The sequence below is a fragment of the Boleophthalmus pectinirostris genome, unplaced genomic scaffold, assembly GCF_026225935.1.
Source record: "Boleophthalmus pectinirostris isolate CB_2022bp ecotype Guang Dong unplaced genomic scaffold, ASM2622593v1 HiC_scaffold_23, whole genome shotgun sequence".
Taxonomy (NCBI): domain Eukaryota; kingdom Metazoa; phylum Chordata; class Actinopteri; order Gobiiformes; family Gobiidae; genus Boleophthalmus; species Boleophthalmus pectinirostris.
The window spans coordinates 12,625,072-12,648,907 of record NW_026571207.1 but is presented as its reverse complement, the minus strand read 5'-3'; the positions used below and the strand labels follow the sequence as shown (position 1 = coordinate 12,648,907).

The 23,836-nt window shown below is 38.8% G+C and overlaps 2 protein-coding genes across 2 annotated transcripts in view; one reads left to right on the top strand and one right to left on the bottom strand.

Moving 5' to 3' along the window:
* LOC110153694 (LIM and calponin homology domains-containing protein 1-like) overlaps positions 1 to 20,044 on the top strand; it is a 119,766-nt gene extending 99,722 nt beyond the window's left edge. Inside the window, exons 14-27 of the mRNA XM_055159514.1 lie at positions 3,338 to 3,643; positions 4,088 to 4,154; positions 4,245 to 4,303; positions 4,687 to 4,789; positions 5,675 to 5,703; positions 6,214 to 6,324; positions 7,307 to 7,399; positions 8,566 to 8,727; positions 9,637 to 9,725; positions 9,811 to 9,957; positions 12,010 to 12,111; positions 13,732 to 13,840; positions 14,900 to 15,002; positions 18,296 to 20,044. Of these exons, the coding sequence (XP_055015489.1) occupies positions 3,338 to 3,643; positions 4,088 to 4,154; positions 4,245 to 4,303; positions 4,687 to 4,789; positions 5,675 to 5,703; positions 6,214 to 6,324; positions 7,307 to 7,399; positions 8,566 to 8,727; positions 9,637 to 9,725; positions 9,811 to 9,957; positions 12,010 to 12,111; positions 13,732 to 13,840; positions 14,900 to 15,002; positions 18,296 to 18,321 (1,506 nt within the window). The 3' untranslated portion in view covers positions 18,322 to 20,044. The remainder of the gene's footprint in view (positions 1 to 3,337; positions 3,644 to 4,087; positions 4,155 to 4,244; positions 4,304 to 4,686; positions 4,790 to 5,674; positions 5,704 to 6,213; positions 6,325 to 7,306; positions 7,400 to 8,565; positions 8,728 to 9,636; positions 9,726 to 9,810; positions 9,958 to 12,009; positions 12,112 to 13,731; positions 13,841 to 14,899; positions 15,003 to 18,295) is intronic.
* A 1,679-nt stretch (positions 20,045 to 21,723) lies between these two features.
* On the bottom strand, positions 21,724 to 23,764 carry phox2bb (paired like homeobox 2Bb). Its single transcript, XM_020917666.2, has 3 exons — positions 23,524 to 23,764; positions 22,818 to 23,005; positions 21,724 to 22,155 (listed from the first exon to the last, which is right to left on the bottom strand). The coding sequence occupies exons 1-3, from the start codon at positions 23,762 to 23,764 to the stop codon at positions 21,724 to 21,726; spliced, it is 861 nt and encodes a 286-aa protein (XP_020773325.1).
* Between the last annotated feature and the right edge of the window lie 72 nt (positions 23,765 to 23,836).

Genomic DNA, 23,836 nt, shown 5'->3' with positions numbered 1-23,836 from the left:
ATGTAAGAACAGATGCAGGGCTAAAAGAACTACACTAGGATGAAATCAGGGACAAAGACATGTGGACTAAGCCAATACATTTGATAAAACTACTACTAAATGAGAACTAAACCTCATTTAGTCCTAAAATTCTCATTAACTTTTAGCCAATATGAAATGTGAACTCAAATTAAACCAGGACTAAACTAACGACAAGACTTAACTGGACCTAAAGTAACATGGAACAGAAGTTCAAATGGTATGTTTATTTTCACAGGAAGGAAACTAAAATGGACAAAACACATGCCACACAGATTTCACTTTATACAAATAAAACAATGATGTCATATATAATTCAAGGAAGTGTTATCGATGAGAGATCTTGCTTGTAGAGGTGTGTCAATGCAACAAAATACAATCTGTGCAAACAATAAGTGGTCATTAAGCACACACATCCATTAAAAAGGAGCAAAACCATAAGGACAAGGTCAAAAAAGCACAGCCACAAAGTCAAATTCATTTTCTGAAGCCTGCTAAAATGTAGTAGCCTGATTGATCAGGCAGTATCACTACATGGAAACTGTCTCACCTTGCAGCATTAATATTTGTTTGCTCGACTGTAGGCGGGTACTTTTTTATTTAACCAATCGCTGATATTTGGTTGTGACGTGTGTAATGCGCCACTAACGGGGCTAACTGGTATATTAAGCTTTTCCCAAATCCTGCAGGAAGAAGGGCAATAATGACTTTCCCCTTGATACAATTCACCAAACATTCTCTTTGTTCCGGCTTTCAATCCTCAATTTCGGGAATCGTTGCCAACACAGAATGTATGGCTTCATCTACATCCAGCTCGACCGCTTTGTTTACTGTTGTGCTATACAATATAAGGGACACAGACAGGCGCTTGAGTTTGACATCATGGCTTCACAGCTCTTCGCTGATTGGCCAGCGCACAGCCTACATCTTCTGGGGTTCTTGCAAACTGTCTAGTGTACTCCAATTCCTGACCTGGTTGCTGGAGAGAAATGAAATTGAGCAGAGGCACTACTTGGCTCCAGCCTGACTAAAAATGTAGAGCCTTCCAAATCATATTCCGAGTCTAAAGGGTGCATTCGCATATCCCACATCTAAACTGGGTCTAAACTGAGACTAAACTCAGAATAAAACCTGAACTAGACCTAAACTAGATCAGGCACTCCCCAGAAGTCCGGAAAACACGGACTGAATCGAGTAAGCCAAAACAAAAACACTATAACCAACCTTGTCAGAAAATGGCAGACAAAATCAACTCCAAATCAGATCTAAGTTGGATGCTATAACCAAACCAAACTAATACCCCAACTAGGACTATAACATGTATCAGCGACAAACTTGAGCTTTTCCTACAGCCCAGAATAGCAGAGCAAGTGAAGCAGAGCTCTTTTGGAATGCCTTGTAAGGAGCCCGAGAGGAGCCCGGGCCTTCTCAATGGAGCCCTCTGTTCCCTATTGACTTAAGAAGTTGACAAGTAGGCCGCTCTCAATGAGAAGTGGGCTACGGCCGCACAAAGACGGCCCACACAGACTGCAGGGGAGAGCAGAGGAGTGGCAGACTGGAGTGTCTTAAGTTACCGCCCGCTAAAGGCTGCTAGCGTATAGGTTTGGGGCTCTTTGTAAGCACTGGCCGGTATAGTGTAGGCCCTAAGTGAATGGGGTATAATGGACAGATAGAAGTGGAGAGTAATGACCACAAATGAGCGCTCTGGGATTATTGACGCGGTTTCTAATTAGCTTGTTAATCGGGTGCATTTAGGAATCTGATTAGCATGGTTCAAAGAGTTTTCTGTGTGTTTTTATGCATGTTATTTTTCTATTAATTGAGTTTTTATCACTTTTTTTACTCAATTGCTTTCATTACAGAAGCCATAAGTGCCCATGGATTCATCACCTGTTTCTTGTTACATTATTTTTACTTAAAGAGTTTTCTGGTGGAGAGTCTGCAACCTGCTTGTCTCCATGGTGATGTTATTGATCTGCCTAGAATGTTCCACAGCATGACTTAAACATATTTGTCCTGCATTCATTCAAGTAAAGTTGAAAAAACATTATTATTATTACAAAAAGCAAAAAAGTATTAAAATTTTACTTTTAACTTTGCCTGAAGGTGTCACCAGTCATCTCCATGGAGATAGAAAAGTTGAATTCTATGCAGTGGAACATTCCTGGCAAAACAATAACATGAATATAGTAATAATAAAGCAATAACAACAATATGGTGGACCTGCCAACATAGATGTTACGTAGTGCATCTTTAATTATTTGGTATGAGAAAAGAAATGTTCACACACCAAGATAATCAGTTCTTTTATATGGTCACAGTGGTCAGTTTCGCCCAGTAAATTGAAGGTTGGCAGTTCTATCCCCTCTTCCACCGGTACCTACTGATTATGTGTCCTTGAGCAAGACACTTAATCCATTGTACTCTGGTTGTGTGAGGTTGTGAATAGGTGAATGGCTGTGTTGTACAAAGTGTTGTGAGTGTAAAGTAAGTTAAAAAAAAGTTAAAAAGTGTAAGTTAAAAGGCCACATCATTCATATCTAAGTATCAAGTAGTTTTAGAATGATGAGAAAATTAAGACTGTTGCTGTTATTATTATTATTATTATTTTAGTCTATTTATGAGACAGGAACAGTTAGAGGTGTGCAAAAATATTGAAATATCAATATATAGAATCTTTTAATGTGATGATACAGTATCGGTATCGTGGGCTGCTGTATTGATATATCGCCAAGAGTATTGTTTGGTATATTTTACAACTGATTTTGTTGCTACAGTGCTACAGTTTTGTTGCTTGTTCAGAGGAAAAATCTTGTTTATGCAACACATTTGACATATTAACTGTTTTGATTATTAAAATGGGCGTGCTTCATATTAACTTTGCACAAGAAAGTTGTTTAACAAAGACTTTTAGTGATTGAGCCTTGTCATATCGAATCTAAAGTGCAAGATATGTATCGTATCAGGGCTTATGTACTGAGGCATATATCGTATCGGTAACTTCTCAATGATACCCAGCCCTAGGGACAGTGCACAATATACATTAACCTTATCAGAAGAGATGCATTGTGCTAGGTTGTAACACGAGAGATTATTTCCAGCTGTCGTCCCTGGTGCATGTTTTTTAGGTTTGATGGGGAAAACCGGACTGCCCGCAGGAAACCCACCCAGACATGGGGAAAACATGCAAACTCTACACAGAAAGCTATAGTGATAAACAATTAAAAACTAAATATTATTTCTTTTGATTGGGAGAGGGTCCTGAAAATGTTGCATATAACAGAAAGCTGAAACTCATGTATAGTCCTCTCTCTTTCAGGTGGACAGTCTGCTGCGAGTGAACGGGGACGCGGGCAGTGACGGTGTGCCCTCCACTCCAGACAGTAGCCTGGGATTTGACTCTCCGGTGTTCCAGGCTTGCACCCCCACCTCCCCCTACACCCCCAGCGGCTCCCCCGCCCCCGTGTTTCTCCCCCTCCCCCCGCTCACGCCCATATCACCGGAGACAGCCAGCCCAGTGCCAAACAATGACCAGGAGATGCCAAACCACAAACCTGAAGATGTCCAACAAAAAGAAGCCAATGAGGACGCGACGCAGCTAACTCGTCCTAACTCGCTGCCAACTGTAAGGATTAGGCTGGGTATTACTCCTAAACTTTAATGTGAAGGATGTTGTGGTTGTTTACTGAGGCTAATAAGATGTTCCCTCCCATTATCTTACTTATGTTTTTTGATTGATTAATGCATTTTTTGTAATCCTGCATTGTCCTGAGTTTGAGGCTTGAGTTCTCAGAAAATGTCTGTTTTCACCTACCCTATATCTTTGGTCACTTTTCTGTACTGATTAATCAAAACTTTAGACTCTAGGTCATACATGTGGGCACAGGGCTTCTTGGTCCTGGAGATTTGAAGGAAGTCAAAAGTCTGTTCCTAATATTAAGACTTTTTAGATTAGTATTGCAGTTTATCGTGAACAGAAGGTGCAATGATGATCTACGTATGTTATATTTCATCCGAAATACTTGGTAAAGAAACATAATTCTTCTTTAACATTTTTTTGTGATTACAGGAATTGCAGAAGCCAGAAGATAGCTCAGATAAATGGTTAAATGCAGCTCAACCAACTTCTCTCTCAGGTTGGTGATGTTTTTCTTATGTATGTGCGCATGTTTATGGACTGTCATTGCACTTTATGAACAGAGATGTTTTTGTTTTTTTTCATCCAGTTGCCAAAACAGAACAGGAGGTAGTGGAGTCATCCAGTCAACCCAAACTCCAGTCAGAGGTCAGACAAATAACATAATAAATAAAATAAATAAGCAGCTTCAAATTACTTAATTGAATATTAAATATATTTTATTTTAAATATAACATTTTGGGTTTTTAATACAATTGCATTGTTGTGGAATCAGCACACATCCTCAGATGTAAAGCATGTTCTTTATAACACAAAAGCTTTTGACATCACATACAGTTTCTTAATTGTGGGTTTTGTAAGGCAAATTTCCAAGTCATTATCAGATGGATAACTGTAGTGTCTTTTAGATTCTTCCATCATCACAAGTTTGACTAACTCTGTGACTTAAAGTAGCAATTGTTTGAAGAAGTAATAGTAGTACAGTAGCAATAATAATATTCTACTTCCCATTCTGTACCTTTCTTTTGCAGACTAGTGTGTCCATATCTCAGGAGTGGAAGAGAGAGAGTGTACCTACTAGTGTGTCTGCTCCGGGGTCATTTGGAGGTCAGGCCTCCACAGATCATGCCACAGGTACATGTCTGCAGTATAAGAAGGAATGCTTGTTTCTCTTCTCTGGCTTTGTTTGGGAACCCTGAGCTGGCACCTCTTATTCTCTGCAATTAGTTTAACATGGATTTGCATTTTGCTCAAATAGTGGCTTTCTAATATCCTTGACAAATGAATAAGTAATATTTCAATTACTATTTCATTTGAAATCTAGTATAGTGATTCAAATATTCAAGTTACAGTAGAATTATTTACACATGATATTCTCTATTGATTTAATTGTGTAATTGAGAAATTCTATTCTATTCCTCATTCTAAAAAAAGACAAAATCCTGGCTATATTATTTAAAACATTTACATTTTTCAGCCATTTTCTCCTCACTAAACTAATTAGACTAATATGATTGTTTCCCCATTGCATTGGCCCCTTATCCCTCCAAACCTCTGCCCTCCCTCATTCCCACTCACACATCTTTACTTAGACCTTACACACAGTGTCAGACCTGCACTGTCCACTAGCAACCCAAAGTTACGCTGGGAGTTCTTCGCTCAGTCAGGTAAAGCTATTCATCTGTAAATAGGATCTGTAAAATAGGTCAAAACAAAGTATTATACAGAGTGTTGAAGAATTATCTACATAGTATACTATACTGCAATAAAGAACTGCATAGAAAACTCTGCATGCATGCTTGAAAAACAAGCATCTCCAGCTCTGAGCTTAAATCCATATTTCTATAATGAATTTCATGCTCTGTTGCTTCATTGAAAACATTTTAGATAGTGTTTAAGCTCTTGTAATTTTCTTTGATCTCTGGCTGCATTTAATTTTCAAAACAATAATATATAGGTATATGTTTGCTTTTTTACAATAATATAATTGTGTTATATATATTTTCTTCTTCTCCACAGAAGAACCAGAGAAGGATCTTCGTGGCAATGTAAGTAAATTTGTCTTTTAATTTGAGCATTTCTCAGAGGACATTTTTGTTCCTCTTCTACAAAAGCTGCAGGGCTTGGCTTTCTGTCTCAGTAAAAAGTAGATTTTTTAAAAAGTCTTTTCATTCCATATTGATACTGAAGCTTATGTTTTATATGGATCATTTAAAAAATAATAATAAGCTAAATGTCTACCGGTACATTTACATAACATATCAATAAACATAATTTGAGAATAAGTTGCAATTCTTGCATTTGCACCGCATTGCTCTGCTGTTTTCCTGAATAATTTGCACAGTAGCTGTTGGTGTAGCTGGCATGCCAGCAGAGGGTGCTGTAAACAACTTTGTCTCTCTGTCTTCTCTTTAGTAGTGCCCTTTGGCTAGCATTGGAGTAGTGCTGTTGTGGTAGATCGACTGTCTCCTCTTCCCTCCTCTTCTCTGTCTGTGCTGTGTGCATGGGTGTGGGTGTGGCATGATATGTGTGTTGTTGATGTACGTGTGGTCCCATAGGTGTCAGCGGGCTCGTCCCAGGCCAGGCGGAGCGACCGCTGGTCCTGGGACCAAGAGGAGGAGCGACAGCGTCAGGAGAGGTGGCAGCAAGAGCAAGAGCGCATGCTGCAGGTACACAGTCATACTGAGAGTATACTGCAGGTACACAGTCCTACTGAGAGTATACTGCAGGTACACACTCAGTTATACTGAGGTACATATTGCAGGTACACAGTCTTACTGAGGGATAGCATGGAGCATGACTGCAAGAACACAGCAAAATGATTTAAGCTTTTTAAACTATGGGATGCACAGGATGTTTAGATTTCTACATTAGTGTAAACATACTCTGTGTGATGAAGTTAATCCCTACCCTGACTTGTTTACTTCTGCGTGTACAGAGGACACTTATCAGTGTGTCATGCTTAGCTTAATGTCCAATTGATTAAGACTTTGATTAAGACTTTTTTGCAAGACTGAGCTTTGCTTTTGCAGATGGGATGTGTACATTCTGTGGCCACTAGAGGGTGCTGTTGTGCAGCAGATGAGACTGTAGTGCCCACAGAGGCTGCTGCTGCTGCCCACACCCCCTGTCTCTCCTCAGGCTCGCCCACGTGCATTTCAAGTCCACTCCCACTTTTTATACAACAGTGTTGTGAAGTATTCTGGGATGATGACTTGAAATGCATTAAATAAATGTGCGTCTGTGCTTGTGTGCATGCTCTCTGCACTCCTCAGATTTGTTCTGTTCTTTCCTTTGTCCTCTTATGTCTCTAGCTAGTTCTTTTTTGCTTGCTTTGAGTTCTTGTGCCTCTACACTTGACCCACTTTAGTACAACTGCAACTAAATGTCCCATTGGTGCTATATTTATAATGGTCTTGTCTAGAAATTCACAAGCTTTTGTTTACATGTTCAACTCTGAGTTAATGCCTGGTTTGATGCTTTGCTTTCTTGCAAACTGGTGTAATAATGAAATCTAAACTAAATGTTAATCTAAAAAGAATCCATAGAAAAAAGTAATAACAATTGTGATAAGATGGTATAGTCCTTGTCTAATATTTGTATAGTTGATACTTGATGTAGCTTGTTGTGTGTCTGTTGCCATGGCGACAGGAGAAGTACCGTCTGGAGCAGGAGAAGCTGAAGCAGGAGTGGGAGCGAGCCCAGAGGGAGGTGGCCGAGGAGGAGCGCAAGTACCACGAGGAGGTGGGGCAAACTTGTATGGCACAGTTCCATTGGTCTAGTTTATTAATGTTGTGGTATCGGGCCCTTGTGCCAACATGTACATTAGCAGCAAGTGACATAGCCAAAAATGTATAGTTCAATATTTTCAGTTTGTTTTCCAGTAAGAACATTTTAGATTTAATACTCACCATGTTTCTGAATCGAGTCTTTGAAAAATGTAATGCTATTTGCTAGGACTGCACAAAATGACCAAAAATAAGAATCAGGACTTTACTCATAATTATGTGTCTCAATTTATGATTTTTTTCATTTCAAAACCAAACTAAATATAGCTTTCATTATCAATGTATGAACAGAATCAAGACTTTTAATCATTGCCATTTAATAGAAAATAGTCCAAACCGCTTCGAACTATTTTAGACCTCTCCATTAAAAAGACCCAAGCTGAGCATTGATGGTTAGACGTAAGTGAATTTCAGTCACAATTAAAATTTGATTAATTACCCAGTCCTACCCTATGGAGGTATAAAATGACTCTCTTGTATCCTGATCCATAGTGGTTGGATAAATGCGGTTTTAGAATGGACCTTTTCACTAATGTAAAAGGTTTAGTTGGGGTGAGTGTTCTTATTATGAGCTTGAGATTATAGCTAAATAGCCAACCTCATGTCCATCAATCCACAGACCCTGATTACAACATTGAACATTAGGATGATTCTTAGTATTTTTGTATATTGGATATTTCTTCTGAATTTGTAAGCAATTCAATAATGGTAATTTTCACTAAAGATCTTGCCTAGTTTTTACTTACTGATTGGTTTATTTGTTTATTATAGCAACCATAATGTAAACATGGGTCAAAGCCTGTCTAAATTAAACTATACATAGTTTATATTTAGACTAATAAAAATGAATGACAATAAAAATTAATGACATTGTTTGGCAGGAATTTTCCATGTTGATGACAGAGGTATTCTGCTTGAGAACTCAGTGCTACTTCCTGTATTTTTGTACTTTTCTTTTCAAATTTTTACTTTTACTTTTCACTTAACTGATGTAAAACTACAATAAATATTTACCCTTTATCTCTCCCACCAAACCAAGTCATAATTAGAAAAACACTGAAAAGCAGTCAAATGGCTTGCACCCTGCTTAGGTTAAAGGGCTGTATCTTTGTAACCCACTAGGAGCAGAAGATCCTGGAGGAGACCGTGGCCCCTCTGACCCCTTTGTCCTCTGTCCAGCCGTCCCCCAGTAGAGGGGACATGTCCACTAGCTCCGCCCCGCAGGACACCATCGTCCGCTCGCTGGCCGACTGGGAACGCAAACAGGAGGCACTGGAGAGACAGGTAGAGACATAGGGCCTGAGGAAGAAATAGCAGTGATGAAAAGAAACGAGATAAGAGTTTACGCATATCAGTAAGGTATTAATAGTTTGTGTTAATGACACTGGGTGACCTGTGCTTCTCTATGGGCAGTTCAATATTTTTAAAAGCTGTAACCATATTTCACAAATGCTGAACTTATTACATTTTTGTAGTATATGGATTCACAAATTTGCTATGTTACTGACAACAATAACACCTGTTTTGAATAATACCACTGCTTTTTAAAGGTGCATTATGTAACTTTTTTGGTCAAGAATCTGCCATCGATTTGTCTCCATGGACAAAAGCAATGCCACAATTTGGCATTAAACTTATCTATCTAGCAGTCAGTCACGTATTTATACTCCTCAAAAGTACCTTGAAAAACAAATATTCTTAATGTGAACAGGGTTTCCTCTCCGCAGATCAGGCATATAACTTTTCCTAGTGGCATTGTCTGTTTTTTTTTTCCAGGCAAGGCACAATTCGCACATAAAGTAATTCAAAGTGCTTTACAAAATAAGAAAGACATTAAAATCACAATAGGAACAAATCAAACCATAAATAATCATCATAAAATTAACATTAAAAAAGAAGAGAGAAGAAGTTTGTGATAAAAAGTATATATTAAAAAAAAGATTGAGATGTATAGATAGATAATGCCATACTGTGAAATATTCTACACAAAGCAATAACATCTCAATGAACAGGTGGCAAAACCGTTATGAGCAAAGTTGCACAGACATTGACAAAAGGCATTGAACATTACGCCATTTTTTTTCCATGCTGACCCAGTAGTTATTGAGATATTAACCGTAAACCAGGTCATAACATGTATTTTGATAGTTCCCTTTAATGGTAGGGGTGGTTCACAAAATTGTGCTTTTACAGAAAGGGAATCCCGAAGAACACAAACGCAGAGAAAATGACCGCACCAGTGACATCAGTACTGCAGACGACAGCATGAAAACTGCAAGAAGGTCCGTCAGTCTTAGTATATATTCTGTATTATTTCGTAACTTTATAGACCAAATGTTTTATTTTTTGTTTTGTTTTTGTCATCAGTTCATTCAGTCACAGTACGAGCCAAGCCGATGCACATGCTCACAGTTTGCAGAATGGTCAGAAGTCTTCGTCGGTGCAAACCAAAGTGTCCTCTCCGGTCAGTAAAGCGCAAGAGGCCCCATCGGAGAGCAGCAGACAGAGCAGGAGGTGAGTGAACTTCAGAACAACACTGAAGAATAAACCACTATCACGATAACAAATTGCGAAGCACTACATCACTACAGAGAAATATAACGGTAAACAGTAACACTAAAACTAGTTTATGCCACTGAAACAATAATAATAAAGCAGAATAATCCTTTTTTTTTTTTTTTTTATAGACAGATAGCAGAATGAAACAGTAATCGGGCATAAGAGTTACTTATTCAGCCATCTACAACTCAAATCTTTTCATATTACAACTAAAATAAAATAAAAGTCTCATCATTATTGCAAAGAAAATGTACACACAATAAGTATGGAACCCCAAAATATGTTGTTCCAGCTTTCATATATTGATCGATAAATCAATATTCAATAATTATTGTGTGACAGGCCTATACCAGGGCTTTTCAAAATGTTAAAAGTACACAGGTATAACCAACAACTCCCTGCTGTAAAATATAATTGATGAAATAACTTTCAATCACTTAAACATTTTATTTCTTTTTTAGTCAAATGTATTTGAATACAATACAGTCTTTATAATAGCTTCATTTATTTAGTATTGTTATTATTTTATTTTTTTAATCTTGAAATGGTTTTGCAAGCCTTATACCCCCTCTTTGGAAACTGCATCCAACAGCCTAAATCGCCTCCATACTTTTTTCATATTGGCATTCCACACTGAAGCCACAAGTCGTTTTGGGAGACTTAAAGAAGACATATTATGCTTTTTTCAGGTATTTAGTGTTAAAATTATTAAAAGATCTTTAGAGCACTCAAGCCTCAAATGCAGGACGAAACAGGATTACACGAACATGCATGAATCAACTGAAATACAACTCTGACTAAGTTACTAATGAGGGAACACCGCAAAGTTGGATCTTATATTAAGTGTACTGTGGCTGAATAAAGGGGCAGTTAGTACTAAAATGGTCAAATAAATCCTTTCAAATTCAAAGATGTGTAACTCAGAGTGGGTGGGTTTCAATTGCTCTAATGTGCAACCTCATTTGTATAGTCTTTTGTTTGTCAGTTTTCATGAATCAACCATCCCCATCCATCCATAATGTTTATTAAAAAAAAAAAAAAACACACAATGGCCTTATTCGCATGGACGCCAAAATCTGATTGTAATCATTTCTGGATGTTTAAGATTATTTAAATTATGTGAAAGGTGATCAGAGGGACCATGATCAGAACGAAATCTTTTTTTTAAAAATAGTCTTAAAACCAGGGGCGGACATGGACGGCCTTGGACTTTCCTCGACAAATCGGCCCACGGAAAACAGTAAGGACGGGGCATTCAGTGGCCCCAATCGGCCTCATGGTCGGACAGCCCTTCTGAACTTTTCCAGAACATATAGATTGTCAGTACTCCTCTGCTTTATAACTCCAAAAATCTGATTTGAATTTTATTTTGAGTGTGGATGTAACCGCAGCCAGTGTTATGCAAAAACACTGTAGATGAGTAAGGTAACCCCTTTTTTCAATGATGCCACATGTTACTTTTTTTTGTCATTATGAAAACAATACTTTTTAGGTGTACTGGCTTTTAGGGTTATAAGTTTGCACCTATTGCTATTTCAATTTCTGTCTGTGAGTTACTATTGATAAAGATCATATAGTGTTTTTGCAATTATCTATGAACTTAAAGTCACCAAGTCTGTCTGTCCATGTCCAACCAGATTTAACAAGTTGTCCCTCTTTTTGTTCAATTTGAGGTGGTCACCCTACAGAAAAGTGGAATTATAACACTACTTAGTTCCACTTTTTGACCAGCAGAGGGCGTGTGTTGCCAGTGTTAATGGGCACCCACTAGTATTCAGTGACAGGACCCAAGCATTTAACACATGGATCACATTCTGAATCACATTTGCTGTAGCAACACATAAACCACACTTTAAACGAACTAAAACCGCATTTCCCAAACATTACCCCATACACTATACATACATACAACGCTGTCTCTGGGGCTCCCATTGGCTACTTTCCGGCCAATCAGATCGCTGTTTCCGTGTCCTCATTGTGTTGTTGCATGTTGCTGTCCATTTTCAGGAGTGGTCCTCTCGATAATAACAACAGGAGCTCATCAAAGCCCCCCGCTTCACCATCACCACCCCACCCCCCATCAGACAGTGCGCCTCCAGTCCCAAACAGGTACCGCATCACAAACAAGACCCCCACCCAGGCACCCAAGGGTGGTGGAGGGTGATGGGTGTGCGGTGGGGGGGTTACGCAGTGTCATTTTCTGCTTCTCTCCCCCTCTCCCCTCCCTATCTCATATCATCTCACAGCGCTGCAGAAGAAACCTGACTAGAATAAGTAAGCAATGAAATCATCCCAGGCAAAACAAATCCACAGACTTCAATAAGTGCAGAGTGTTAGAAAGTTACTGCAGTGTTTTTGTTTTTACAGTGTCGGCATGAGGGACGATGTATTGTAATGTAAAGGTGTAAGGTTGAGGGCATTATTACAGTTGCATGTGGTCATTTCATAGAAGAAACCTTATCATTTCTGGGATTTGGTGCATAAATGTTTTTTATTACTACTGATACTTTGCAACTGATGTTATCAAAATTCCCTGTGAGTGTGACGCTAAATGTAGGCTCTGCTCTGTCTTTAATCTGTGCTTTATTTGAACAAATCTGAGCATAAAGAACTAGAGCTGATTTGTGCTGCTAAACAAGTCTCATACATAAAATTATACACAAGCTCGCTAGCATTAGTTTTACAGTTACTCACACATAACACATTTTGTAAATCAATCTCCTAAACAGGGTCTGTATTTGGGCTGTAACACTACACAAAAATCACAGTTTGGTTCGTACCTCTATTTTGAGGTTATGGTTCAGTTCATTTTTGATACAGTATCAACAAATGCAAAACATTTGCTTGTTGTTTATTTGTGTGTTTAATAAACCAACAATTTGTTTTGACATTATACAAACTGAAAAATTAAATAAATTTAAAGTGCTTCTTGGTAACATTAATAAGTTAAATAAAATATTCTCAAATAAGCAACAAATGTGTGAAATATTATAAAAAATAAATTCCTTGTAAACAGTAAACAAAACTTTTCAAAAGATAAAGTGCAGCACTAACAGTTTCAGCATGAATTTTTACTTAATCTTCATATTTGTAGCCAGAAAAAACAACTTGTCCACATTGTCTGCAGTAAGTGTAGATCTGCTGGAAGTTACAACATCCCCAGTAGATGAAAATTCCCTTTCGCTACAACTTCACTTGGATTGACGTGGTTTGGAGGGACATAGTCAAGGCGGGGCGTAATTGGCGGCACCCTAACTATAAAGCACTGTGGGAAACACTGCCATCCCATGGACGAGTTCCCTCATAAATATTAAAAAGCTGAGCCTTCCATGTAGCTGCACATGTACTGACGGAATGTAAACACACACAAATTGCACAAAGTCACTCATGCACAGCCCTGCACCAAACCGAACGTCCCGTACTGAAACAGTTCGGCGCAAATACATGTACCATTACACCCCTAGTTGTTATTAAAATGCTCCGGCAATAAAAACACATGTAACTGACTGAAAGAAAGCTAAATGAGTTTAATATCATACTGTGGAACATTTCAGCCAAACATGGGATGAGCAGGTGACGGACCCTCCCCAAAAGTTACATAGTGCATATATGCAGCAAAGAATATGGCATAAACTTTCTTTTACCCTCACATTGCAATAACAATACTAACTTTGACTGTTAAAGTTAACTGTGTTCTCATCCTTTGTCTTCATTGTTGTGGCCCTGCAGGTCTGTGAGTGGGAAGAAGCTGTGCTCGAGCTGTGGACAGCCTCTGGGGAAAGGAGCCGCCATGATCATAGAGACACTCAGCCTCTACTTCCATATTCAATGCTTTAAGGTAGGCAAGCAAAGTATAACACCATAAAGTACTTCAGGTGAGGATTTGTACCTAGCTTTTTTGTAAAGAAAGTTAAATAAATTGTAAACAGTAGGGATGTGACAATATCCAAATCTCTCGATACGATATGTTCACAATATTTTGCTGAAGTTAACAAACCTGTCAATATGCTCCTTTTCTGTCATAATCCAAATAATTAAGATTTAAAAGAGATTAATAACAGTTGTTTTGTCATGTAGATTGGACTAAAACAGAGCAAAGGATCATGGTCTATGTAGTTCTGTCGGTTTTTAAGATGTTGCTGCACCATAACAAAGAAGTTAAGCAAAGAAACTTGTAATTCGATACATTGTGATGGCCATGATATTACTGTGAGACTATTGACGGTACAGTATTTTCGTTATTGTTACATACCTAGTAAACAGTGACACAGTAACAGATGCAGGAGGTGTGTTAGTCAATTCCATAAACATGCATTTCATTAAGAATAATTCAGTATCTACACAAAACTTCCTAAAATGAAATCCAGCCGAGCTTTAACAGTTTTTTTTTAAAAGGCACTACAATTACAACTGAACCTTGCCAGTGCCTTAACCTGCACATAGAGGACACATACAAGTTTTCCTCACCCTCAGTATATGGAGAGCATGTACTGCGGCTGCACAGGCTGCACTAGCACTTCTTCATGTTTGGTTGCAGGTGCTGGGCTTTAGGTAGTGACCAGTCAGATCAGAGAGAGGCATTTTAGGTTTAAACCAACTGGATTTGAGCATTAAAACTGGCAACCCAAACGAGAGACGCATGTGAGGCTCAATCTGCTTTCTGATTGGATCCCCCTCTTGAGATCTAAAGCATCAAATTATAACATAAACAACTTGGCCATCCAGTGTTTTAAATCAGCATTACAGTTGTTCTCAGTAAAAGCTTTGTTTGATTTGAACATGTCTACTTCATATCTGGGGACACAGTTAGATTATGGATTTCTTTTATTTTCCGATCATTTTGAATGTGCAATTTGTTAAACCGTGCAAATCTGACCGTATCTCTTTGGCTCCTCAGTGTGGGGTGTGTAAGGGCCAGCTGGGAGACACCACAACCGGGACAGATGTGCGGATCCGGAACGGCCTGTTGAACTGTCACCAGTGCTACATCCGCTCCCGCTGTAGGTATCTCCACACCATCTGCACCTGTCCTGTCTCCTGTCTCCTGTCTCCTGTCTCCGTTCTCCTGTCCTTGTCTCTGTCCCTGTGTCTGTCCTGTGTCTGAGTGCCTTTAAAGGGTCCATCTATCACCAGAACCCAATCCATTATAACTGACCAAAAAAAAACAAGCTATGGTTGCATTTGTGGAAAAATTGGAAAATTCAGAAAGTTAATCTTGATTTGTCAAGGTTTAGCTAGCATTGATATAAGCCTAGAATGTTATTTGTCTTTGTCTATTTTTAACAAATATATTTCTGTCATTTATTTCAACAAAAACTCTTCTTTCTATAAAAATAAGGTGTTTTGTTTGTTTTGGGGTTTTTTTTTTGCTTTTCATTAGCTTGTTTATTTTTTATTTTTTTCGTCAAGTGAAATGCTTCCAAGTGCAATTTTGCTCGCAGAAATAAGATGACAAAATTAGACAAATCTATTTCCAACATTAATTTAAACAATAATTACACTAGATATTATGTCAGATTTTTTATAAATGCAAAAGTCCAAATTTCCATAGTAATTGCTTATTTCCAACCAGCTACATACCATGACTTCACTGTGCGAAGTGTCTTGCTCAAGGACCTTACAACAGTAAGGGCTCAGACAAAAAGATTTCTCCTAGATTTTTCTCAATTTTTTTTTTTTTCAGCTAAATTCAAGATTATTATTCCATATCGAAAACTAATATTTTAAAATTATTGGCCTACTTCGTATCAATTACGTCAGCGAATTCCAACCAGTGAGCCATTTCCAAATCCCAAAATGTGAACACAACAACTTTTCATAAAACTCGACTTAAATATGACAAAGTATTGAGCAGTTTCATCCCTTATTGTCTGCTAATGCTGGTCGTTTATCATATCTTGGCTAATAAGTGCACTTTTAATGGTGGCATATGCTGGCGAAAAACAAAAGTCTGTTAGATTTATAGCTGTGAAAGGCGCAGTGACAGTGTTTTGTAATAAAGATGTAGGGCGCATTTCTGAAGTTACGATCTTTATTGCGGGCCTGCTCCTAAGCTGGTGATTTTAATATAAGACTCAAGCTAGTGCTGCTTTAATAAAGACGTGTCTGCTACAGAAGAGGAGAGAAAGAAAAGACTGTTATGAGCTCAAAGAAGTTAAGGTGCGGTAAAAGCAGCCACATGTTTTTACAGATTTTCTCGATTGCAAAGTGTACGTTTGGAGCAATAGTTACTCTGAGATAACGATTGTGTTTGTCATAAAAGTTATTATTTTTAAATTCTATTTCTTTTCTTCTATTTATACACTTTAAGCCCATGGTATTGAACTTGTAGGGTATAACAGACATGTGTCTATACCAAACAAAACATAAAACTGGTTTGTCAGATGTCACATAACATATTGTATGTGCAAAGTGACTGTGCATCATTTCATATTAATGGAAATCAGGAATGTGCTGTCACACCTCAACTAACAATTTTGTTTAGACACTAGTACAATTGTGATCTATTACTATACATTACTATACACTAGATAATACATGTAATAAGATATTCGTTTCTGTGTAGACTCTGCATACCTGACTGGGTGACAGGTGCATTGGAGGAGAGACACTTAGCTGTTTTTAAAGAAAAACTCCCGCGCACTGTCTCACTGTTGAATTTTCTTTTTTTAACCTGAAACGTCATACTAATAAAAGAAAAATCAAGAGTGAGACAGTGTGCAGCAGTTTTTCTTTTAAAACATGTAATAAGACATTAAAATTCTGTAAAAGGTGTTCAGATGTAAACTGAGTCAGCCTTCTGTCAAATCTGTTTTGACTGATTGACCTGGACTGGTCGAGCAGCTGAGGAAGTTGCTCTTAGTTTTGTTTGGGCTAAAATGGCTAAAGTTGTTCTCTGCTTGTGCCAAAAGATGGGGAAAGTTCAGTCAGGATATTTGTAGACTACAAAAATAGAAGCACTGCATTTTTGCTTGTTGTCATTACAAACACGTTTTCATTTTGTTCTCACCAAGCGAATTGTACACATTTTTACTATAGATGTGTGGATCACGATTCAGACACAATTCCTTTATAAACCGTATAATTCTGTGCGTTTGATTTATGTACTATACCCTCAGGATTCTAATCCTATACTTTAGGCAGCATCACCACCAGCATTTTTTCAGACAACATTAGTGACTCTATAATAACCACACAATTTACAGCCTTTAGAAAGACTTAACTCATAAAGAACAAATTGTTCATTAAGAATGACTTAAGCTTAGGGCCTGTTTACATAAGAACGCTTGCGGATAAAAACGACAGAATATTTTATCGGAAGTACCTTTCATTTAGACAGTGACAGCATTTTTGGGGCTTAAAAACATAAAAATCTGAAACCACCCTCCAGAGTGGAAAAGTTGAATATGCTCCACCATAGCGTTTCCATCTACACTGCCTAAGACGCAAAACTATGGTCACATCTGCTCACATTGTGTACACGTTTACATCACATACATCACCACCTAGTGTCCCCACCGAGCCGCCTGGCATGCATACCCAATCGAATTCCACACACTTTTGCATCACTGTATGCATGCAGATTTCCTCCTGAAAACGCTCGTCTAAACGTGGAATAAAAAGTGAAGACGCAATGCCACTTTTGCGTCTTCTGTTCAGACCATCATCATATAAACGTAGCCTTTGCAACTACTTAATGTTAGGGTTGGGAGTTAGACTTAGGATTTGGGTATTATTTAAGTAGTTACCAGGCATTGTTACGTGATGAAAAACATACCTGGAGTTGTGTTTTGTCTCATTCACACTTGTTTGAGCCATTCTTTTATTATTAGTCTATCTACATCTCCAAAGCTTGGGTATTGAGAATTCCAGGGCTGATAATGTCCAGATGATTCTAGTGAAGGTGTATGGAGTTTAAAAACATAGTGGAGCGCTTCCTGTACTACCATATATCATCCCAAGTTGGGTCGGAGTGTTTTCTGTTTGAGAGAAGAACCAACATGTGCAGGATTTTTTCGTGAATGAAACAACACAACTCCAGGTATATTTTTGACGAGGAAATATAACATAGATCACAAAATAGCGTAATATGGGCCCTTTAAGGATATTTATTGTATATTATATTATTATAAAATCAAGTATTTGAGAACATGCTTATGAAATATACAACTGCAGTAACATCTTTTATTCAACATATCGACATTCTGCAATTCTGACCTTGATCTGAAATACGAAAATATTTTCAACTTAACAAATAATTGCATCCTTTTCCCTTTTTGTTGTTGTGCTCCAGCGGCCGGACAGCCCACCATGTTGTGATGCAGCACAGCGAAGCATGCGGAAGAGCTCTCATCCATTTTAACACAATTACCCACAAACCATCTCCGCATCCTCCTCGGGAACCAATCAGGATCCATCGCCGTGCAGATTCTGGAGACAGTCAAAATAATATCCTCTATGTATATGTCATCTGATTTGTCCGTGAAATCAATCAGGACGGATTTGATTGGTCGATCGCTCCGTCGAGGGAAGGCTGGGCTGCCGCAGCGTCGGCCATGTTGGATACGGTGTTCCAAAACAATGACATACATAAAAGGAGCCTGTGTTTTTACTGCTGAAAACAATTTTATCACCATTCAGTTCCATGTTACAGGAATGCAGTATGTCACCAAGTCTTAATTCATCAACGTGGAACATTTTTAGCTTTTTAATTTGGAAAAACAGGCAGCTTGAATTGGATTAGTTCATCGTTCAACAGGCTAGAAATATATTTTACCCTTGAAAAAATTGATATGTTTATGTAAAGAAGTGCAATAATGGTCACTATAAAAACTATGATTTAGAGCCTCAGCAACAAACGAGATTCTTGTTTTTTCTTTTTTTTTTATTATTATTTTATTCTATTATGTAAACGATATGGATGTAAAGTTGAGTATTTAGGGCAATAAGATGACTCAGAAAAGTTTGTAATGTGCCTTAGAAGCGAGACATTGCAGGCTAACCACCGGCTTTGTGGTGCTTAGCTGTGAGGGAGAAATATGGCGATTTCTCCATTGATGCTTGCTCATGTACTGTTATAATACTTTATAATAACTGCTCCATTTACAGTCTTATTAAAACATGAACAAAAACTTAATTCGTAATGAGCAAATTGTTTATTAAAGCCACACTCGGTAACTTTTAAGCCAAAAAATAGACAAAAATGCAACTTCACTTGTAAAAAACAATGCCTCCTTGCTATAAGCGGGCTTGCATCTCCACAGACCTGTCTCTTATTTGGCCTCCTGCTTGTTTCCGTGGAAATGTTGTTCCTTTGGCTGTGGAGAATGTTCCAGAGTATGGTTTTAACTTTCTGTTGACATGGAATCATGACATGCCACTTCCAGAAATCTTCATACTGTAGCTTTAAGATTCAGAGTGTCAAGTAGTTCCGAGACCTAATTTATTCTTAATAAACTATTTGTTCATTATGAATTAAGTCTTTGTTCATGCTTTATTAAGGCTAATTAAGGCATTATTATAAAAAGTTACCTTACCTTTTAATTTTTACGATTTTAAATTCCTATTCCATGTTTGCAGTGGTATGGAAACCCTGAAAACGTTTGAATCCCGAATGTTTTAAGCACTATGCTATGCTGTTCTTATGAGGTCAACTTACCGCTCAACATTAAGATTGCTTTATAAACTGCTAAAAAAAAACATATTATGAACAAGAAACAGCATTGCATTGTTGGGTTTATCTGCGGATGTGCGGTGTGGCTGGACATTTGACTCACTTGCTTTTATTTTTGCGTATTGTGGATGTAAAATGCATGTTGAAAACCAAATGATTTGCTGTATGGAAGCTACTAGCAAGTCCCCATAGCTCTCATCCACAGTACTTAGCTTCTATAAAAAAGCGTTATATTGGAGTTTTCTTTTCATGGCAGAAGAATAAACTTGGGCTGGTCTCCTTCTGTATTTATTGTATCCATACTGTTATGAACACTATCCCAAACATAGATGGGGCTGATGTTTAAATGCAAAAGGCATTTATAGCATAATGTACTGTACTGTACTGTTTATAAATAAAATATTGTATTGAACATTGGGGTTTGTCTTTGTTTTAATCGTGGTGATGTCCTTAGGGATGAACTGAAACTTAAAGAGGGATTGTGGAACTTTTCTGGTGGACAGTCTATTTGGAGATGTTTTGCCTGGAATGTTCCACAAAATGGCATAAATTTAGCAGTCTTTTTTTTTTTTTTTTTTTTTGGGGCAACATAACTTCTGTTACTGAATGACTGATAGAAAGCTAATGCCATACTGTGGAACATTCCATGGAAAGCAATAACATTTTCAAGACAGACTCTCCACCAGAGAAATATAGCCGAAAATTGGTGTTAACCATGTAAATGAAACCGATTATAGCTTTTAAAATAATGTAGTGGGAAAAAAAATGATTAAAAATAACGTGGACTGTAGGATAATGTATGTGTATATTAACAAAAGTAACAAAAAGCTTAAATAATGTAATTTAATAATGTAACTAAAAATATTTCTAACTTCATATTTTACTCAAAGTTAGTACGTACGCGGAGAGATCAAGATTTTGTGAGTTTATAGTAAAATTGAAATCCTGAGAGAACCAGAATCTTCGTTGGCGCTGTCCGTGGTGCTGAAACTAGGCCCGTGACGCGCTCCCAGTTTGACGGCTCCACCTGTACTGTATTTTTAGATGACCTTACTGCTATGCTCTTACTTAAACATCAATGAAAACGTGACAAAAGACATGTTTTGTACTATTCATTTTTTATCATCAACAACCATTCGAATGGTACACCTGGAAAACTATGTGCACATGTAGAAATATTTCCTTCTTAAATATAAGCATTCATTAGCTACATATAAATAACTTTCAAATCCTGGACAAAACATGTTACATAATGCTCACGAAATGAGGAGTTGTCAAATCAGACAAAAAGACAACATGCAAATTATATCCCAAATAAATACAATATGTTTGCATCCATTCCCTTCTTTTAGACAAAATAAAATCTTCGGAGGGAATCTAGAGTCAGAACATCCACGGACGGCTCCGGTGTGGGTCTACAGGGTATGGCCTATATGGATCAACTAGAGACGAGAATACGTATTAACACTATACAATCGGAGCCACGAAACACAGCCGTAGAAAGACACACAAAACAGAGAATCCTGTCAGGAACAGCAGGGGTTTGTGCCTTTTATCAGAAAGTCATTGTCCTTCTGCGTACTCCATTAGACCATGTCACCGACTGTGCGCACATTTGAGGGAGAACTGTAATAAGTATAACACAGCGTGTAATATGTTGCATAACTATAAAACTAACTATTGCAGATCGATGACTAACTGTTAAGTAGTAAAAATCCACAACGACTATTTTGTATAGGCTTAGCAGTCTTTTTCTCAAAAATGAAATATGGAAACGGGTCAAAAATGCGCACCGTGTCTTGGGGTACATGCCATGAAGGATCTACAGACAATTGAAAGAAACTAAACTCTGGAGACAAACACAGCGTCCACAGGCGTCAGCAGTCCTCTGCCCGCACAGGACGGGCCAGTCACAGTCACTGCTCCACACAAGGTCCTTACGCGTATCCCGTCAGTGCAGGAGCGGTGTGTGTACAGAGGCGGCTGATAGGTGGACAAATGAAAGAACACGGGAGTCATATTGTAGAGTTATTGTCCAGACACGGCCTTCAGAACATGCTGGTCTTTACTAGTGTGGCTTTGGCTCCGTTCTGTCTTTGCAAAGAGGAGAGCACACTGGCGAAGGGGCCGCCCAACGAGTCCGGGATAGAGGTGATGGTCCCCGGAGCGGTGGCCCAGCCCTGGCTCGGGGCCGTCACCCCAACCATGCCGCCGCTGGACACGGTCTTGACCGGGTCCACCTGCCCGCTGCCGGACGTGTTGACCTGTCCACCGGTAGGGCTGGGGCCCCCGCAGTTAGACGTGGGCACAGGGTTAGGGCCGGGGCCCCCCGTGCTGTCCGGGTCTGTGGCTTTGTTGTCTTTACTGTCCTCGTCTCTGGAGTCAGATTTCTTGCCGGAGTTGGACTTGGCCGCTGCGGCAGCTGCAGCAGCAGCGCGCTCTTGCTTACGGAACTTAGCGCGTCTGTTTTGGAACCACACCTGACCGAATAAAAATATGACAATAAGTTAGATTAAAGAGGTAAGAATCATTCGATAGCGGTGTCACAGTAAACTTGTAAATAAATAAGTAAATAAACAAATGCATTCAACATATTCGTTCAGCTTGCAGGCTATAATAGGCTGCTTTTGCTTTCGGTTTGATTAATCTTTTTTTTTTTTTTTTTTCCTTTTTTTTTTGCATTATGTGTACAACGGCCTTTGTAATAAAAGGTTTCAGAGTGATGAAACATGAAAATATTAGATTATTTCAGTGGCTGAAAGCCTAAAACACCACTGTCACAAAGTGAAAATTAGTTTGAAGTTTGATATCAGCTGTAATGCGCATACATTTGGTGACAAAAGCCAGATAAAACACATTTAGATTTTGGTTTTAAAAGTTTTAAAAGAGTTTTAAAATCTAGAAAGGCAAAGTCAATAAATTGTTATTGTCGTTCGTAGATATTGATTGATATTGATTGGTTATGATTACATGTAAACAGCATCATCTAAACTGAAAATGTACTTTGCTGTTTTAATTCTTATTATTTTGTGTAAAATCAAAATTGTGAAAATACTGTAAACTGTCCTCGACAGCTGTTGGTGGCATTAGTCGTTTCATCTCATGCTCATTCGTGTGTGTCTCTCCCGGAGGTGGGCCGTACCTGGACTCGTGCCTCTGTCAGGTCGATCTTCAGAGCCAGCTCCTCGCGCGTGTAAATGTCCGGGTAGTGCGTCTCTGCAAACACGCGCTCCAGCTCCTTCAGCTGCGCGCTCGTGAACGTGGTGCGGATGCGTCGTTGCTTCCGCTTCTCGTTGAGGCCCCCGTGGTCCGTGAAGAGCTTGTAGGGCACTGCGGGGAAAGAGGAGGCTTTAGCGGGGCAGGGGGCTTAAGTGAATCCGTGTGAAAATGCACCAGGTCCGGATTGAGTTTTGCGCTGATTGGCTGTAGAGTGGATCAGCGTTGACCCGTGATGAGTTTAATTGTTGAAGTTAAACTAATTGTTGCTCAGACTGGGGCTCAACTTCGCAAACTTGTCATAATGCTGCTGTCGTGTGTCGCTACTGTAACTCCAATTCAATAATGAGCTTTAGTCTTTGGTTATCTAATTATTCGCCAAGCTTTATGTCTCATCGCAAAGTAAATAAATTACGCCTATCATTTTGGCAGCTTAAGATAATTCTGTTGGCGGTTTTGGGTGTGACTGGGATACTATAACCCTGTAACCGAATTACCTCTTGCCTGCAATCGCTTCTAACGTGATAAATTCTTTCATTTGTGTAAGCAAATTTCGTTTGGTAAATACTAAACACATTTCCATTTTCAAATGCAATCAAGGCACGCTATAATACTGCTGCGGAGTGGCTTACCTGCGGCGTACGGGCTGCTCTGGTGGTCTCGCAGGGTCCCCAGGCTGCATGAGCCCGGCGTGAGCGAGGGGCAGCCCGAGGTGGCGCCGAACGTGGTCCGGATGGGGTTGTACTGGAAGCCGCTGGCCTGGCTGCACGAGCTGAAGTCCGCATAGGCCGACGCGAGGCTCGACGTGTCCATCCCGGCCATACATGACTCGTAGGCAGAGGAGTTCAGGTAAGAATACTCCATCTTATACATTGGAGAAGCCAAGTGGAGACCGAAAACTGCACCTCAAAAACAAATAGAAAGAAAAACACCCGACTCGGAGGA

Coding starts and splice junctions, on each gene's coding strand:
- phox2bb (XM_020917666.2), bottom strand. CDS start 23,764: ATGTATAAGATGGAGTATTCTTACCTGAACTCCTCTGCCTACGAGTCA. Junction 23,006..23,523: donor GAGCAGCCCGTACGCCGCAG/GTAAGCCACTCC, acceptor CTTTCCCCGCAG/TGCCCTACAAGCTCTTCACG. Junction 22,156..22,817: donor TGACAGAGGCACGAGTCCAG/GTACGGCCCACC, acceptor TTATTCGGTCAG/GTGTGGTTCCAAAACAGACG.